The sequence below is a fragment of the Lithobates pipiens genome, unplaced genomic scaffold (genome assembly GCF_037356315.1).
Source record: "Lithobates pipiens isolate NorthernLeopardFrog02 unplaced genomic scaffold, aLitPip1_a1.2 Scaffold_27, whole genome shotgun sequence".
Lineage (NCBI taxonomy): Eukaryota > Metazoa > Chordata > Amphibia > Anura > Ranidae > Lithobates > Lithobates pipiens.
In genome coordinates this window covers 63,700,779-63,719,093 of record NW_027507788.1, presented here as the reverse complement: position 1 = coordinate 63,719,093, position 18,315 = coordinate 63,700,779, and the positions used below count along the sequence as shown (strand labels likewise).

The window sequence follows — 18,315 nt, the reverse complement described above, 5'->3', positions numbered from 1 at the left end:
TTCAAACTCCAGGACCCTTGGGAGTAGTACATGGTTAGGAGGAGGAAGTTCCAGATGCTGTGACCCTGAGGAGTCTGCTTCTCAAACCTCTGCAAATTTGAGGCACATGAGTACTTTTGCTCGCTTTGAAGCATGAGGTTGCCCAAGAATACATGGCATAGAGGAGGATGATTGCTGGTTTGCAACCCTCCTTGACCACAGTTATAAGGGGAAGGTCTCAGAACACATCTCGCCCCCACAGTGCAGAAGATAATGTCTCTTGAGGACTTGTTAAAGAGGATTTTATAGAATGTTTTTCCTGACTCAGGTAGATTGCAGTGTCATGGAAAACTTAGTTTTGAGTCTTCTGTTGGTCAAGAGAGAAGCATTGGAGAAGGCGCCCACCTAAGTGAGGCATTTCGGATTTTTTTTTAGTCTTCGCCGCCCAGGGCTGTCAGGTTCCACATCCCATCGGCGGCATCTGCATCACTTGGTGGATGATTACCTCGAAGCCAAAACAGAGATGGAGAGCTGTTGATCCACTGACTTATTGGGTCATGAGAATAGACCACTAAACTAAGGGGACCCCCCCCCCCGGCACTATATTGGAAGTAATTTTTTATTTTTCTGCTTTCACTTCAAAAATCACTGCTCCTAGACACAGCATTTTGCTAGAGAACGTATATTAGCAGGATATAAAACCTTACCAGGCTGCTATTGTCCCTGTAGTAAGCCAGAGACAAGATGGTGTGCAGTATTTTCTCCACACAACCGTAACAGTAATGCCTGTGCAACACAGGCATTGCTCTTTATTGCCAAAGCTAGTTCTAAAGACCTCCGCGTGCGGATGGCCTGTGCCAGCATGCCTGACCAAAATGTCTGTAACCAGCTTTAGTGAACTGTAGGATTGCAAAGAAAGGAAATGTCAAAATGATCCTATACAATTCATGTTTTTGGTCACCTAATATGTGGGAGAAAGCACCTGAACTGCATTGCTTTGCACATACTTGTTAAAATGCATTTTGGCTTTTCACCTCCTGGGGCGTGCGTACTGAGCATGGAGGAGTGAGGCTCTAGTGAGTGGTGGCTGCGTTCGTAACGGCGTTCTCCATACAGCGTTTTGACCGGGAGGAACTAGCAGATAATGCCAGGCTGTGGGCGGAAGACAGGAGTGACAAATACACCCGCCCGCTCATACATCACAAGTGTAGTATCTGTTCTTATCAGTTGCCAATAGGTGGCGCTAGTTTACCGTCCCTGCTCTACGGCGAGGTGGAGTAGGGGTGGCGGTTGCTATGCAAAGCCTGTTGGTGTAAAGGTGACCCGGACTGGTTTGTAGCCGGTTCGGGAAACCTCCTGATGAGGGCGGAGAACCACTGGTCGGCGCCAGGGGAGGGGACCCTGGCAGACCGGCTTGGATTGTGGCAGCTTTAGCCCCAGTCAGTTTTTTGGGAGGGAATGCTTAGCTCTTCTGTTCCAGCAGAGGGGCGGCCTGTACCTTTCGAATATAATTAGGTAGGAGTGACGGGAGTGAGGGTTTGACCTGATGGCAAAGGGTCTCACTAAGCTCGCTGATCTCCATGCCTTTCTGGCTGTGGTGGGGGCTGTCGTGGTCTGGGCTGGGCTGTCGGGGATGCTTTTGTTGGAAAGCCCATGGTGATGTGCCCCTGGAGTGGCAGTCCAGGGGTGCCTTCTTTCACTGTGCGTCTGCACTTTGATTTAGGCACCTAGGTCACGTCACCATTACACGCTTTTTTTACACCTGCCTCTAGGGCCCGGCCTTTTGGCTAGGACCAGAGGAATTTTTGATTCCTGGCCGGAGGGCCGGCCATTGTATTGCACAATGGCCACTTTTCACTCTCCTCTTCACTATCCCTTCCTCACTTTTTATTTATTTTATTTGTGTGTGTTTTTGTCACAGTCTGTCACTGCACGTTTGATGAGTAGGGTGTCGGTCCTCGGACCAATCCTGAAAGTCTCTGGGAGAGCGGACATAGGCCTTATGGCTTGGTCCAATCTCCATGAGGGGGGGCCTACCTTCGGGGAAGCCCCCACAGTACCAAGTACCTAGGAGGTTCTGTTTCGGCAGTCCTCCCGGGGAAAGGAGGGCTTCCGGTTTCGTCCGGGGCCCACTTGTTGAGTCTGGTACCTCAGTCCCTGTCTGTAGCCTAACGCCCCGGGGGATCAGGGTATGGTCCTTCTTTTGGAGGACATCAGGCACCCGTCTGCACTTTTTAGTGTTTCACTCTTTATGTGTGTGCACTTTTTTTATGCACCGGGTGGAAGTTTTTTGGGTGTGTTTGCACGCCATGGGCTTTTTCAATAGAAAAACTAGGTACCTAGTGAGAAGCGGAGGGTACACAGCGGAGAAGGCAGGGGACAGCATAGCGGAGGATGGTACAGTCGCCGACACCGCTCTGCACACCGCTACTCAGCTCCAACAACGCTGGGACACAGCGGAGACGTCCAAAACCACACTTACACGGACGGCGAAGGGCACAAGAGTAGGACGATCAGACCAAAGTGGAAGGTCATTCTTACTACTACTATCAGAGACATTTCCTGCCTCACCCCAAATGATGACTTACGGGAAGCAGAGGGAGAGTGGGGTCTTAGACAACTGATCCAAGCTCTCCCTACAAAGAAGGATATACAGGTGCTAATGTGTAATCTGTTGGGCCCCTTTAAGGGAGGAAATGGGTTAGGTAAAGATGAAAATGAAGGTAATAGATCATAAACGACACATTTGTGAACTATCCCAAAATAAAGCGGATACATGGATAGAGGAATTTGAGAAAAAATTTAAGGAGCAACATCAGAGAATGGTTACTCTACAGTTACAATTTGAATTATCCAAGAATAGAAGTAGAAGAAACAATTTACGAATAAAGGGTATTACAGAAAAGGTGTCAGCTGCAGAATTAAGAGGAACTGTACTGAGTATTTTTAATGAATTGCTAGATAATCCCCCTGACACTCAGATCAAGTTAGATCGTGTACATAGGATTCCTGCATTCCAAAAAATCCCTCAGAAAACTCCTAGAGATGTTCTCTGCAGAGAACATTTTTATAAAATAAAGGAAGAGATAATAAGGGCAGCATGGCGAAAGAGCCCAGTGGAGTTTGATAAACGGGAAATACAAATTTTCTCAGATCTATGTCAACAGACAAAAGACAGACGACGACTCCTGCAACCACTACTAGATCACCTGTTATCTAAAGGGGCAACATATCGTTGGGGATACCCAATCTCCCTGATCAAAAAGGAGGGACTCCCGTTTTTATTTTACATGACCCAGAACAGTTACCGGAACGTTTTCAATTTTTGGGGTCAGAAATGATCAAGGTAACCAACTGGAAAGATCTTTTAACAGCAGGGGAAGAAAGCATTTTTTCAACAAAGGGAATAACAGAACAACAGAAAGGGGGTATAACTCAGAGGGAGTAAACTAGGGCTGAAACAACTAATCGATTATGAAATTAATTGATTACTATTTTCATAATCGATTAATCGGCCAGTAACATAGTGGGGTTTTAAAAAAAAAATAATAATAAAATGAGCCCTTTTATAGTACAAAAATATAATCACTACTGTAAATATTACTTTCACTGTTCTGCAGTAAAAAAAAAAAAAAAACATTTCCAGTAGTGATTATCTGCCTTTTTTTTTTTTTTTTTTTTTTTTTTTTTTTTTTTTGTACTATAAAGGGCTAATTTTAGTCTTTTTAACCCCATTATGTTACTAAACGTCTTAGGCCTGTTTCACTTCTATGTGTTTATTGGTGCTTTTTGCAGAAACGCACTACAGTTCATTTACATAGTTTCCTATGGGACACGTTCATATCTGTGCTTTTTTTTTTTTTTTTTCAGCTGCTGCATATTTGGAATGGGTCAGGGACTTTTTTGGTTCAATATACTTTAGTGGAGAAGCTGCAGAAAAGAATGTAATGCGTTTTTGCAGCAATTTGTGTTTTTTAATCTGCCCCGAAAAAATGCAAAAAACACAAATTGCCGTAAAATCATGTGCGCAAAAATCAAAACGCACAGCAAAAAGCAATAATTGTGAGAATATGTTTGTTGATAAGAATAAGGAGGAAAATGAGTGTGGTAGAAAAATAATTACGATAGGTGTGGAGAGCACTGAGTGCGATTTTGGTGCACAGACTCCTTTTTTGTTCACCAACACCCCCATATTAAACGCCTCCCCTCCAGGTGGAGGAAAAGTCGGAGGCATTGGGGTATGTGTTTTTGACTGTTCCGGATTTGTAATTAGTCAATCACCTATTAGAAGAGGTGGGGGGGTTGTTTGTTTGTTTTGTTTTTGTTTTTTTTCCTTTCTCTTCTGTCCCTCCTCTTCCCCCCCCCCCCCCCCCCCCCTCTCGGATCTGACCAACTATAAAAATGACGAAGATATTTTTTACATCATACAATGTAATGGGATTAAATATCCCAGAGAAACGGACACGACTAATGACGTAACTGGGTAGACTTAAATCCCAAACTATTTTTCTACAGGAGACACGTTTTAAAAGGGATAAAATCCCATGGAGTGAAAATCACTATTATTCGACGGTATACCATAGTACATCACAGAATTTGAAATCTTGTGGGGTGTTTATTTTAATAGCAAGACAGATACCATAGAAGGAATTGGGGGTACATACTGATGAGGAAGGTCGCCTCCTCATAGTAAAGGAAACTCTGGGTTGTCAAAAAGTTGGATTGGTAAATTTATATTTGCCAAATGAAGACCAAGTAAACTCTTTAGAAATATATTTACAGACTGTACAACAAAAAGAGGCAATTCTAGTGGTGAGAGGTGATCTAAATATGGCTTTAGACCCAATGAAGGTTACGTCAAAAGGCTCATCTCATCTGTCATATGTCAAATTAAAGAAAGCAAAGAGAATGATGCAAGAATAGCAGCCAATTGACAGTTGGAGGGCAGTCCATACACAGAACAGGGACTATACATTCTTTTCATGAAAGTATAAGACCTATTCTAGAAATTATTTATTTTCTAATTTCCCAGAATATGATTACATCTCTGGTAGAAGCCTTAATTGGCCCATTCACGCTATCAGATCATGCTTTGACAAGCTGTACATTAGAGTTGGGGGAGACAGAACCTAGAGAGTGGCGTTGGAAGTTAAATGAAACACTCTTGAAAGAAAGTCAATATGAGGAGAGCAGCAATGGCAGCAATCGGCAGCAATGGGGATAGAAATAAATGCGTCCCTCCTACAGGTGATATCTACACAATTCGATTTCAGATGGACAAATTCATACATAAGCTACTTAGGAACAAAAATGTCAAAGAATTGAAATAAGCTGTTTGAACTCAACTACATACCATTGGCAAGACAGATCAAACTTTATCTTCAGAAATGGGATAAGGAAATTTTTATGTGGTTAAAGAGGAAGTAAACCCTGATGAGTTTACTTCCTCTTATTTTTCCCTGCAAAGGTAAAGCATAATGGACTACTATGCATCGCATAGTAGCCCATTATGTGTCACTTACCTGACACAGGAGCCAGCGAAGTAGCCGCTGTCCCCTGTAGTCCGCCGCATCCATCTTGCTGGTGGCGTCTCGCAGCTCCGCCGCTGTCATTCGGCGAAGCCGCGATGACGTCACTCCCGCGCATGCGCACGGGAGTCGACAAATGCGGCAGCTCCATTCTTGGAACTGCCGCGCTCAGTGCGCCTGCGCCGCTGTCTACGGCGCATGCGCCGTAGACAGCGGTGCCTGTTTTCGGGCAAATATCTCCTAAACCATATAGGTTTAGGAGATATTGCTTGGACCTACAGGTAAGCCTTAATCTAGGCTTACCTGTAGGTCAAAGTGGTTTGTAAGGGTTTACAACCACTTTAATATTATTAAGCTGAACGTGATGCCAAGACTTTTGTATTTTAATACAGACCTTGCCAATTAAGACCCCCCTCCACCCCCTCCACCCCCAAGCTTTCCAAGACATCTTAGATTAAGATTTTTGAAGTTTATTTGGGCTGGGAAACCAGCAAGAATTCATCAAACATCTTGGCACTTCTTAAAGGAAAAGGTGCGATAGGACTCCCAGATCAAAGTGTATTATACATTTTTTTTTTTTTTTTAAGGGGGTAGATGATAATTAAGATAGGGGAGGGGGAAATGGATAAATTAAAAATGAGAATCCACATGGTGTAAACTGAAAATATTGTAAGATATAACTGTTAAAGATAATATAGGGGTGTAACGAATTGAAATGTGAAATCTATGAAGAAAATAAAGATTTTATAAAAAAAAAAAAACTGATCCTATACAGTTCATGTTTGTTTTTGGTATCCTAATATGTGAGGGAAAGCACCTGAACCACATTGCTGTGCACATACTTGTTTAAAATACATTTTTGACTTTTCACTATACCTTATATCGTTGCAGGCAAAGCAAGAAATACAAAATAGGCTACCAATCCCACAGGGATCAAAACAAATCCGACCCCAACCTGGTAAGTGTTATTCTTAGGTATCGGGGTAGTTGTAAAATGCACATATTTAGCCACAGCTACTATAGAACATCAAAACATAATTTACATAATGCAAGGCTTGACAAATTTGCTTTAAATCCAGCTGAAATATTTAGGAGCCAGTTTGTGAGCGGTGATATGTAGTATGTAAACTGCAGTCAAGGTTTTCATGCAAAGAGTCCCCTAGGTGATTTTTTTGGTGACAGATTCTTTTTAATGAGCCATGCAGGGTCTAAAAGACCCCACGTGTCTCCTTTGTGCTCCACTGAATGTAATGCAGTGCAGATCACACTGCATTACATTCTTTCCAGGGAAACCGTCAATTGGGACCCGGAAGAGACATCATACACAACGCTTCTGGGTCAAGAACAAGATTGAGAAGAAAGCAGATGTGTCCCCGCTCTCCTCCCTCCCTTCTACCCCACGGCGCCTGCTATGCCAGTCCCAGGCCCACAACTGGGCAAGCGGTGCTTGGGATACATGGAGAGGGGCTCTTTATACACATGTGTGGAAGTAATCGGATGGCAGCAGAACCGCCCAAATGCTCCCAGCTAAGAAGTGAGACCAACTGCTTGCTCGCAGCAGGGCTAAATGTAGAAAGAAAATACCTGCCCCATGCCTGGAACTGCATGTGCCTTGCGTTGGGGAAATATAAATTGCGCATCTTGGCAACAGTGAATGGCCTAACAAAAGCCCAGGAGCCAGGATGCAATTTCTAGTCGCCATGGCAACTTGGTGCCTGGGATTTGTCGAGCCCTGACATAATGTCTTCAGTGATTGAGAAACAAATTGCTTATATAAACTCCCCTTTGAACTTTTTGTTCAAAACCCATTTATTTGTTCCTCCTAAGTATAGTGTTGTATGAAAATATTTGATTTCCTCCCATGTGTTATTTTTCTTTCCTCCTAATCAGGTTTTTGCATAAAGACTCACACATCAAAAAATGAAAAGATCTTTATTAACATCTGTAAGTCCAGTCAAATCCCAGCAGCCCCAGACCTCAGTGAGCAGGAGCTTGTCGCGATCTTGGAATCGGATGATCCCTCTGGATATCGTGTCCCTATGAGCATTGGAGAACCCCATGTTGAAGTAGACAATAGTAAGATATTTTATTATGGAGACCTTGTTCCTTATAATTTGTCATGCATTTGCCTGAAACGTTGATTTTGTATACTGAGGGATCCTACCCAACTGATTTCTGTTGTGATTCATTGTTTGGACTTGGTCCTGCAAAGAGTTGTAAGCACCAATAAGATGAGGGCCCATTTTAATTGCATGTGCAGTCTGGGAAAGGGGGCTTTCCATATTACACACAGAGGCAGAAGCAGGTCTATTATTCCCTTTTTTTTTTTTTTTTTTGTTTCAATAATTTTTATTGAAGCATAATACAGGGAGAAAACAGATTAAATCAGGTGCCGTGTCATTTCAATTCAAATGGGAGTTTACCAAGTCTAATAGGAACGGCTTGCTGTACAGAGGACATCTGGAGTCATGGATATACAGTACTTGAAATGATAAACACACAGTTTGAATACCAGTTATCATTTCTAATATATATCTCGATACTGAAGAATTGATTCAAAGGAGGAAGAAAAAGAGAGGGAGGTGTTGGTAAGGAGAGGAAATGGGGAAGGGGGGGACAACCCACATCTTGTGTAAGTCTCCCAAGGAAAAAGCAGACATCGCTGGTCAACTAGCTCATGGTCTAAATTAGAGGTCAACCGATATTTCAACTGATATATCAACTGATATTTGGCATCGGCCGATTGTGCTGATAAAAAAGGCTGATTAAAAATTTCAGCGTGACTTGCAATTGACTTCTGTAATGGAAGTCAATGCAAGTTGCCTAAAGACTTCCATGGAGGACTTGTTTCTCCTATCTGGGCAGCCTGCCAAGTCTGAGAAAAGAAGCTAAAGATATACAATGTTTATACTTATCAATGGCATTTGCGCATTTCGCAGCGGTCTTTCAAACGCTTTTTTTTGGGGGGGAAAAAAATACACAAATGAATAAAAAAAAAAAAAAACTAAACCATAAAGTTAACCCTTTTTTTTTTTTTTTTTCCCCCCATCTCAATTATACATATACATGAACTGATTGGAGGTTTGTTTTGTTTCATGTTTAAATTTAACATTTTTCTGTATCACTTATTACTTATGGCTGCTTTCACACTGGAGCGGGCATTGACGGTAAAACGCTGCTAGTTTTAACGGCGCTATTCGGCTGCTAGCGGGGCGCTTATAACCCAGCTAGCGGCCGATGAAGGGGTTAAATGTACCCATGTAGCGCCGCTGTTGAATTACTTTGTAGGCGCTTCAGCAGCGGTGCCCATTCATTTTCATGGGCAGGAGTGGTGGAGGAGCTTTGGATACACTGCTTGCAGGACCTTTTTTTTTTTTTTTTTTTTTTTTTTTTAACATCCTGCCAGCGCATCGCCTCGCTGTGAAATCACTCGGGCTTTCACACGGAGACTGCAGGGGAGCCATTTTGTCCGTCAATCTCGCTGTTAGTTTTTCATTCATAAAGGTCTTATGGGGGCCTATTTTTACTGCTGCTATTGAGCTAATAGAGTGAGATGGCCAAGCTTGTGTTATGAATTGTTTGGTTGCCTTGAGGACATGGGTCATTAGTTTGAATTGATATAGCAAAAGGAATCCCCATTAAATGGCACTTTAAAGTGTTTGTTGTGTTTTTTTTTTCCCAATAAAAATATGTTATGCTTACCTGCTCTGTTGCAGTGAACTTGCACAAGCAGCCTGGATCCTTCTATTCTCGGGTTCCTCTCCTGTGCTCCTGGCCCGTCCCTTCTGTTGATTGTCCCCACAGCAAATAGCTTGCTATGGGGGCACCCCAGCCAAGCCACAGCTACCTGTGTACTTTCTCTCTCCTAATTGGCTGACTGACTTTGACTGCAGCAAGAGCCAGTGGCGGGGCTGCTTGTGTCTCAGCCATTTGGGAGAGAGAGTCTCGGGCAGCTGAGACACTTGTGGTCATCGCTGGACAGAGATGGGGCTCAGGTAAGTATTGGGTGCTGGAGTGGCTGCTGCGCACAGGATTTTTATCTTAATGCATAGAATGCATTAAGATAAAAAAAAAAAACCTTCTGACTTTACAGCTCCTTTTAATGACTCCTAGAGTATGTTGTCTAAGAATGTATAAACTTTATAGGATTTGATGTTTCTATGCGATCTCTGCTTGTCAAACTATGTACAAACAAGTATACTTATACTGTACCCTTGTGGATTTTTATTCCTATATGAGGAATTTTTTATATATTGTACTGGTTTTAATTCTTTATTGCAATCGCAAAAAAAAAAAAAAAGTTTTTATTTTTTAGACATTTAAACATTTTTAGACAACGTACTGTCTGAGCCATCATTAAAGTCCTATTTAATTGGGATTCCTTTTGCTATATATCTTTTTATTATAGGGATGTTGGCCAGTACAACCGTAAACTTCTAATCTTTTATTAGTTTGATGCTTTAGAAGTTTGTATGGTTAGGGCCTCAGCAGGCAGCATCAGGAATGAAGTGCCCAGCAGAAGAGCCAACATATCTTATACCTGCTGGATGCCTGTAGGTATAAGATATGTTGGCTCTTCTATTGGCACTTCAATCCTGATGCTGCCTGCTGAGGCCCTAACCATACAAACTTCTAAAGCACCAATTCAAACGAATACAAGATTAGAAGTTTACTGTTCTGCTGGGCAGACCCGGGCACCCTCAGAAGCGGGCTCCTGTGTGTCCCGGGTGTACTTTTTGGTTGAGATCAAATACCAACTATATAATAGTTTGTAGTTCGCTTCCAGGGCCATAGCATTTTGAGAGCATGACTTGGTATCCCAGACCTGGGACCATTGCTCCGGCAGGTCTTTTAGATTCTTTGTGTCAGATGATTAAACAGACCATTAGGCATATGCAACAGCCTCACAGCATAGGAAGGCAATTTGCTTCGATGTTTTTCTTTTAGTGCTTTATATAGAAGCATTTAGCATTGGTTTGACACTTTTTTTTTTTTTTTTTTTTTTTTTTTTTTCCCCTATTTAAAAATGAAAATGAATGTCAAACAAAATTAAGGAATGATGTTTTCTTTTAAATGGGTAATTGACAGATGTTTGGTCATATATATTCTGTTCAAAATTTATTTAGGCCACCAAAATGAGACATATACAAACTTATGTAAATGTCATATTTGCTATAACTAAATGTACAGTAAATCCGGTTTATTAAAGCATAAGTTCACCTTTTGAGAATTTTTTTTTTATATATCTCATACATACCGTATATACTCGAGTATAAGCCGAGATTTTCAGCCCCTTTTTTTAGGCTGAAAGTGCCCCCCTCGGCTTATACTCTAGTCACGGAGATCAGGTAGACAGACGGCGGCCATTCCACTATTCAAAAGCCGCGCCTCCCTGTCTGTGATAGGCGGAACACTCAATTTCCCAGCAGTCAGTGTTCCGCCTATCACGGACAACCGCTCATTCTCATACTACAGACGAGGATGAGAGGATGTCCGTGATAGGCGGAACACTGACTGCTGGGAAATTGAGTGTTCCGCCTATCACAGACAGAGAGGCGCGGCTTTTGAACAGTGGAATGGCCTCCGTCTGTCAGACGAGGAGGAGAGGCTGCAGATTGGCACAGGTAGGCAGGGATGGACGGGACACAGGGATGGACACAGGGATGTCTCACCCTCGGCTTATACACGAGTCAATACATTTTCCGAGTTTTTTTGTGGTAAATTAGGGGCCTCGGCTTATATTCGGATCGACCTATACTTGAGTATATACGGTACACACTTTTTTTTTTTTTTTTTTTCAGGTAAAAAACATGCATTTATTTTGTTAAACGATGCAGGAATATTGCCACTTGCTATGGGGGCACTCGCGTGTGCTCCTTCCCAAGTTCTGCTCTGTGTGTCCATTGACACACAGGGGGCTCAACCACACTCCCTCCTCACTGGCTGTGATTGACATCAACGCCAATGGCTTCCACTGCTGTCTCTGAGCCAATAAGGAGAGAAAGAGAGCCTCTGCTCTCATGCACATTGCTAGATCGAGATGGGGCTTGGGTAAGTATAAAGGGAATTGGTGGAGGGAGGAGCTGCACTTGGGTGGAAAAGCGGATGTCAGTGGGGACATGTCCGCTGACACCTGCCACGATCTGATCCTGTCCATAAGATCCAGACATGTGGAGACCCTATTTTTCTTTCGTCTGGCGGATTGGATCGGATGAAAATGGACAGGTGGTCAGTTTTTCATCCGATTTCCCCATAGAGGAGGGCAGGGCTCTGCTAGGTCTGCCTCTGCACAGTAAGCAGAGATGGACTTGTCATCCGCCTGCTCAGCAGGGATCAGCGGTGTGATCCCCCGCTGAGCAAAGTTGAGTCCGTCGGGCGGATCGCCAGTGTGAAAGGACCCTTTGCTGTGAAGAAGCTGTAATTGAAAGCACCTAAAATATATTCTCTTTTTTTTTGTTTTTGTTTTTTTACAGGTGGAAGTGGTTGCACAGCCTATGACATTGTGATAAACAGTTCTTTCTTTGACAAGATTAAGGTATTCTATAACATCAGTATTTGTAACCTTCTCTGATCATCGATGGTTAATATTTAAAAGTTATGGTTATTGTATTAGGTCCCTATCACAGCATATATTGCATTTGTACATTTATGTATATCAAATTGTCTTGCGTGTGTATATATCCTTTTTCCTTGGTAGCGAAAACTGTCCTGAAGAAGCATTCCTGCGAAACATGTTGAGGAATAACAGCCATCCCTGAAATGCTCCTGTACACTAAGGAATTATATTGTGTATGATTATAAGTAGTGTTGGGCGAACGGTTCAGACCGAGCAAAAGTTTGGCCTTAAGTTTGCCTGTTCGGCAAACACCCGAATTTGCGGGGCGCTGCAGAGTGCATTCTTAGACCTGATTGGGCAAAGCTCTGCCCAATCAGGGCACAGTGAAAGCTGGTTGTTAAGGATCGGGGCATCCTTAAGTCATCAGCTGTCAATGGGCCTTTCCACGCTGACAACTGAATAAAAAAATAAAAATTCCGGCAATAAAAAAAGTGTGGGGGGGGGGAGGGAGCCGTGGAGGTCACCCCCTGAAGCCATACTAGGCCATTCAAATCTGGTATGGATTTTAAGGGGAGCCCCACTCCAAAATGTGAAAAAAATTAAAAAATCAACATGAGGACAAGGTGCTTTAAGGTGGAGGGCATAGTCCCCCTCCCATGGTACAGATGTGCCACTTTACAGGCAGACTACGGGGACCCCCCGGCACTATTTTTGAAGGAATTTCATTTTTATTGTTTCACAAGAGTCATTAAAATCACTGCTCCCTTAAAAACTTATTTTAAGAGTTTTTTTGTTTTTTTTTGCATTGATACCCTTTTTATGGCCAATAACTTGCATATAAGCCTTCAAAATGGGCACTTTTAATTTCTCACATTCGGGTCCCATAGACTTCAATGGTGTTCGCTGTTCGGGTGCAAACTTTTGCTATGTTTGGAAGCTCTGGTGCGAACACCGATCCGAGGGGTGTTTGGCCCATCTCTAATTATAAGTAATGTGCAGCACTGTGGGCCTTGCTACATCAAAAAAAAAATTCATGTATTTTTGATGGACTCGTTTTTAATCCTGCGGTATTAATAAAGTGTAATATGAGTTATTCTCCTTGCAATGTTTAATTATGTATTCTTTCGTGTGTTACTTTTTGGGGCACCTTAAAAGTCCATGTGGCCTTTTTTGGAATTTGATGGCTTTTTCTTTTTTTTTTTTTTTTCTTTAGAATAATGAACTTTTCAGGGAATTCTTCATCACAGTGGCAATGGAAGGTTTAGAAAACAAATATGCACTGGAACTTTCTAGAGGTAATAAACTGAACTGTTGTCGTTCTTATGCCACCTAATTGTAATCTACCTCTTTATGATACATAATATTGTAATAAAAATGGAACAAGCTCAAAATCAGCAATATTTTTGGTACAAGTAAAGAATTTAAAGGAACATCATTATGGGGAAGCTAATCTCCCTATTCCAGTCGATACTTTAAAAATTAGACTTGATGTCTTTAAAGTGGTTGTAAACCCTTACACACTACTTTGACCTACAGGTAAGTCTAGATTAAGGCTTACCTGTAGGTCCAAGAAATATCTCCTAAACCTATACGGTTTAGGAGATATTTGCCCGAAGACAGGCACGCACTGAGCGCGGCATTTCCAACAACGGAGCTGCCGCGCGTGTCGGCTCCCGTGCGCATGCGCGGGAGTGACGTCATCGCGGCTCCGCCGAATGACAACGGCGGAGCTGCGAGACCCCACCGAAAAGATGGATGCGACGGACTACAGGGGACAGCGGTGACATCGCTGGCTCCTGTGTCAGGTAAGTGACACATAATGGTCTACTATGCGATGCATAGTAGTCCATTATGCTTTGCCTTTGCAGGGAATGAAAGAGGAAGTAAACCCATCAGGGTTTACTTCCTCTTTAAGTCAGCAGTAGAATATGCTGCGTGTTGAGTTTTATCTTGAGCTGGAGCTTCCCTGGCAATGTTTGTGTATGTTCGGATCATCACCACGGGCTTCTTGTATTGGAAAAGCAGTGTCCTTCCACATATAATTTCTTGACCGTTTCTGTTTCTCTGTGATTGACCCTTTTTGCTAATGCAGTAGTAACAGCCAAAGGTTATTTTCTTTAAGCAACAAGAACTTGGGACACTCCTATGTCTCTTTTCATTAGAAATTCTTAAATGAGATGCCCAAGAAAATTAGATGTCCTTAAAAATCGGTGTAACATGAAACCTTTTCAGAAGGGTGGAGCTGGCCATTAAAGTGTTACTAAACCCACAACAGTAAACTCAGTCTGTATATGCAATAAAGCATGCTTGGTTTACTCACTGTGGAACCCAATGGGTTAATCCTTTGCAATGTGTAAAAGGCTGTTTGATCCTGTCTTCTGTGATACTCCCCTCCTTCCACAGTCCCCAAACCATCTTCTGATAGAACAGAGCATCGCGGGCAAGCTGCACATGCTCAGTTTGGTGTGTATTACTAGAGAGTTTTTTTGTTTGGCACTGTGCTGATCACATGCAAAGCAGCACTGTCCAGACAGAGGGTCAGGGGTCCTGCAGCCTCATAGGACAATCCGTGGAGAATGAAAACTCCTCCTACAGGTTTTAACCAGAACCTGTTAGCCATTGTACACACGGTCGGAGAATCCGTCGGAATGTGTCCTATTGGACCGTGTTGTCGGATAATCCGACTGTGTGTGGTATGCATCGGACTGATTCCGTCGGAAGATCCGTCTGACCCAATTTTCCAACATGTTGGAAATATTTCCCGACCAACTGGTTCGATTGGACATACTCCGATCATGTGTAGAGAATTTTATCGGACCAAGTGCCACGCATGCTCAGATCAAATTCCTACATCAAAGCTATTGGCTACTAGCCTGAATGTAGTCCCATCGTAACGAAATTACGTCATCACGTTCTGAATGATCGGATTTTTCGACAACTTAGTCCGACCGTGTGTATGCAACAGTTTCGGACAAGGTCCGACGGACAAAATCCGACGGATTTGGTTGTTCGAAATCTCCGACCGTGTGTACAGGGGCTAAGAAGTCACAAGACTGCTGTAACTGCTGAGGAGAAAAGGTATTTAGCAGTTTATATTTACTAAAATAATTGCATTTCCATGTTCTGTGTACTGTGGAAGACCATCTATGGTGAATGCAAGATTCTGGGTTTAGTAACACTTTAACTCTAATGAATTTGTGGGTTGAAATTTTATAAATCTTCTGAGAGTAAACAGTAAGTTCCAGTTGCCTCTCCGAGACAGATAAAATACACTGTCAAACAAAAATAGTATTTTCTTGTACACTGGTCAGTTGTTGTGCTTCCTTCTTGCAAAAGAGCTACATGGCAAGGAACACTGGTGAGAGGATGCTCATGCTTTGTGTAAACGGTACCTTCACCCTAAAGGCCATGGCATGTTGCTTTGCCACCTCCTTCACCCTTTTTCTTGATATACGTCTTTTCAGTTCTCATTCTTTTACTGACCAGTACTGCAAAAGAACTTCCTTTTACATTTTTTTTTTGCAGCATTTTTACTGTACTGTAGGGGGTAGCATTTGTCTCTCTTGTCCTGTCCTGGAAGAATATTGGAAGCATACTCCAGTTTTCTATGTAGCAAATAATAATAGACACAAAAAAAACAAGCTAGATAAAAAGTTCACACTAGAACAAATTATTTTCTTACCCTCCATACTCCAAACGTAGGAAGGGAATGAGTGCATGCATGACATAGTGGCACTGACAGCGGTGTAAGATTAAAACCTTGTTCACACATGCGTAAGTATACATCTGTTCAGAAGAGCTGTTTGCCCGCATAGGATGCACGTGTTCACAGGTAAATTCACTTTTTCAATATGGCAATATGAAATGAGTCATGTGATCCAAATATTGCATGCAATATTTGTTAAGTGAATTGAGCCCCATGTCCCTGAATGCAGTGAGTGAGTTTGGGGACCCAGACGCTTGTCAAATTGGGAGCAATGGCTAATGTTGGAATATCACGGTGGAATAGCACTGTAGAATATACAGAGGTATGACAGTGTCATAATCGGACAGTACCAGAACAAAAATATGTTGGTGATCATTCTCCAGCAAGAAAGATGTGTCATGCAGCCATAACCAGGATGTCTGAACTAGAAGTAATACCATTAAAACAAACAATATTGCTTTTGTCTCACTTGTTGCTATCAGAATAGAGGACAGAGCACTCCTCTTCCGGTTTGATAAAACTAGTGCACTCGGAATCTGGTGCAGCTGTGTATGGTAGCCAATCAACTTCTAAGTTCAGCTTGTTCAATTAGGCTTTGACAATAATACCTGGAAGCGGATTAGTTTCTATGCAGCATTACAGTGCCTTGACAAAGTATTCATACCCCTTGAAACTTTTCCACATTTCGTCATGTTGCAATCAAAAACATAAATATATTTTTTGGGGGATTTTATGTGATAGACCAACACAAAGTGGCACATAATTGTGAAGTGGAGTGAAAATAATTTTTTAAAATGTTTTACAAATAAATACCTGAAAAGTGTGACATACATTTGCATTCAGCCCCCTTTACTAATCTAGTGTCGCCAATTGCCTTCAGAAGTCACCTAATTAGTAAATAGAGTCCACAAGTGTGTACTTTAATCTCAGTATAAATACTGCTGTTCTGTGAAGCCCTCAGGTTTGTTGGAGAACCTTAGTGAATAAACAGCATCATGAAGGCCAATGAACACACAAGACAGGTCAGGGATAAAGTTGTGGAGATGTTTAAAGCAGGATTGGGTTATAAAAATATATCCCAAGCTTTAAACATCTCACAGAGCACTGTTCAATCCATCATCTAAAAGTGGAAAGGGTATGGCACAACTGCAAACCTACCAAGACATGGCCATCCACCTGAACGGACAGGCCGGCAAGGAATGCATTAGTCAGAGAAGCAGTCAAGCGGCCCACAATAACACTAGAGGCGCTGCAGAGATCCACAGCTCAGGTGGCAGAATCTGTCCACAGGGCAACTATTAGTCGTGCACTCCATACATCTGGCTTTTATGGAAGAGTGGCAAGAAGAAAGACATTGTTGAAAGAGAGCCATAAGTCGTCCTATTTGAAGTTTGCGAGAAGCCATGGGGGGGGGGGGGGGGGGGACAGCAAACATGTGTAAGAAGGTGCTCTGGTCAGATGAGACCAAAATGTAACATTTTGGCCTAAAAGCAAAACGCTATGTGTGGTGGAAAACTAACACTGCACATCACCCTGAACACACCATCCCCACCGTGAAACATGGTGGCGGCAGCATCATATTGTGGGGATGCTTTTCTTCAGCAGGAACTGGGAAGCTTGTCAGCATTGATGAGAAGATGGATGGAGCCAAATACAGGGCAATCTTAGAAGAAAACCTGTTAGCCTGCAAAAGACTTGAGACTGGGGTGCAGGTTCACCTTCCAGCAGGACAACGACCCTAAACATGCAGCCAGAGCTGGTTTAGATCAAAGCATATTCATGTGTTAGAATGGCCCAAGCAAAGTTCAGACCTAAATCCAATTGAGAATCTGTGGCAAGACTTGAAAATTGCTGTTCAAAGACTCTCTTTATCCATTCTGACAGAGCTTGAACTATTTTGCAAAGAACGGGCAAAAATGTCACTCTCTAGATGTACAAAGCTGGTAGAGACATCCCCAAAAAGACTTGCAGCTGTAATTACAGACAAAGGTGGTTCTGAAAAGTATTTGGGGGGGGGGGGGGGGCTGAATACAAATGCACATCACGCTTTTCCAGATATTTATTTGTTAAAAAAAAAAATTGAAAACCGTTATCGCAATAAAATACATTTCTCTTTCGTTCATTGACGGGCACAGTTCCTTCAATTCTTGACCTTGGGGTTATCACACCACCTTCAGGAGAGGACTGGCAGAACATATAACACATGTAAAAATAGCAAAACTGCACAGCACCGCCTAGGGGTTGGTCGCTCTGGCTATAACCCCTCACCCTGCTTCCTGCAGCTCAGTTTTTTTTTTCTGCATAGTGTAGAACAGGGGTCTCAAACTGAAGGCCCTCCAGCTGTTGTGAAACTACAAGTCCCATGAGGCATTGTGAGGCTGATGGTTACAAGCATGACTCCCACAGGCAGAGGCATGATGGGACTTGTAGTTTTACAACAGCTGGAGGGCCGCTAGTTTGAGACCTCTGGTGTAGAAGGACCTGGCTCCCTGAGGGGACCATTGGTCCTAAGATTTTTTTTTTTTTTTTTCTACAATCGGCTCTCC

General features: G+C 42.6%; 1 protein-coding gene across 2 annotated transcripts in view; it reads left to right on the top strand.

Annotated features, from left to right (window-relative positions):
* Positions 1-18,315, top strand: part of PIH1D1 (PIH1 domain containing 1) — an 80,947-nt gene that overhangs the window by 9,602 nt on the left and 53,030 nt on the right. For both annotated transcript variants that reach the window (XM_077457010.1, XM_077457009.1), the window contains exons 3-6: positions 6,399-6,465; positions 7,398-7,583; positions 11,981-12,042; positions 13,277-13,358. In XM_077457010.1, the coding sequence (XP_077313136.1) occupies positions 6,399-6,465; positions 7,398-7,583; positions 11,981-12,042; positions 13,277-13,358 (397 nt within the window). The remainder of the gene's footprint in view (positions 1-6,398; positions 6,466-7,397; positions 7,584-11,980; positions 12,043-13,276; positions 13,359-18,315) is intronic.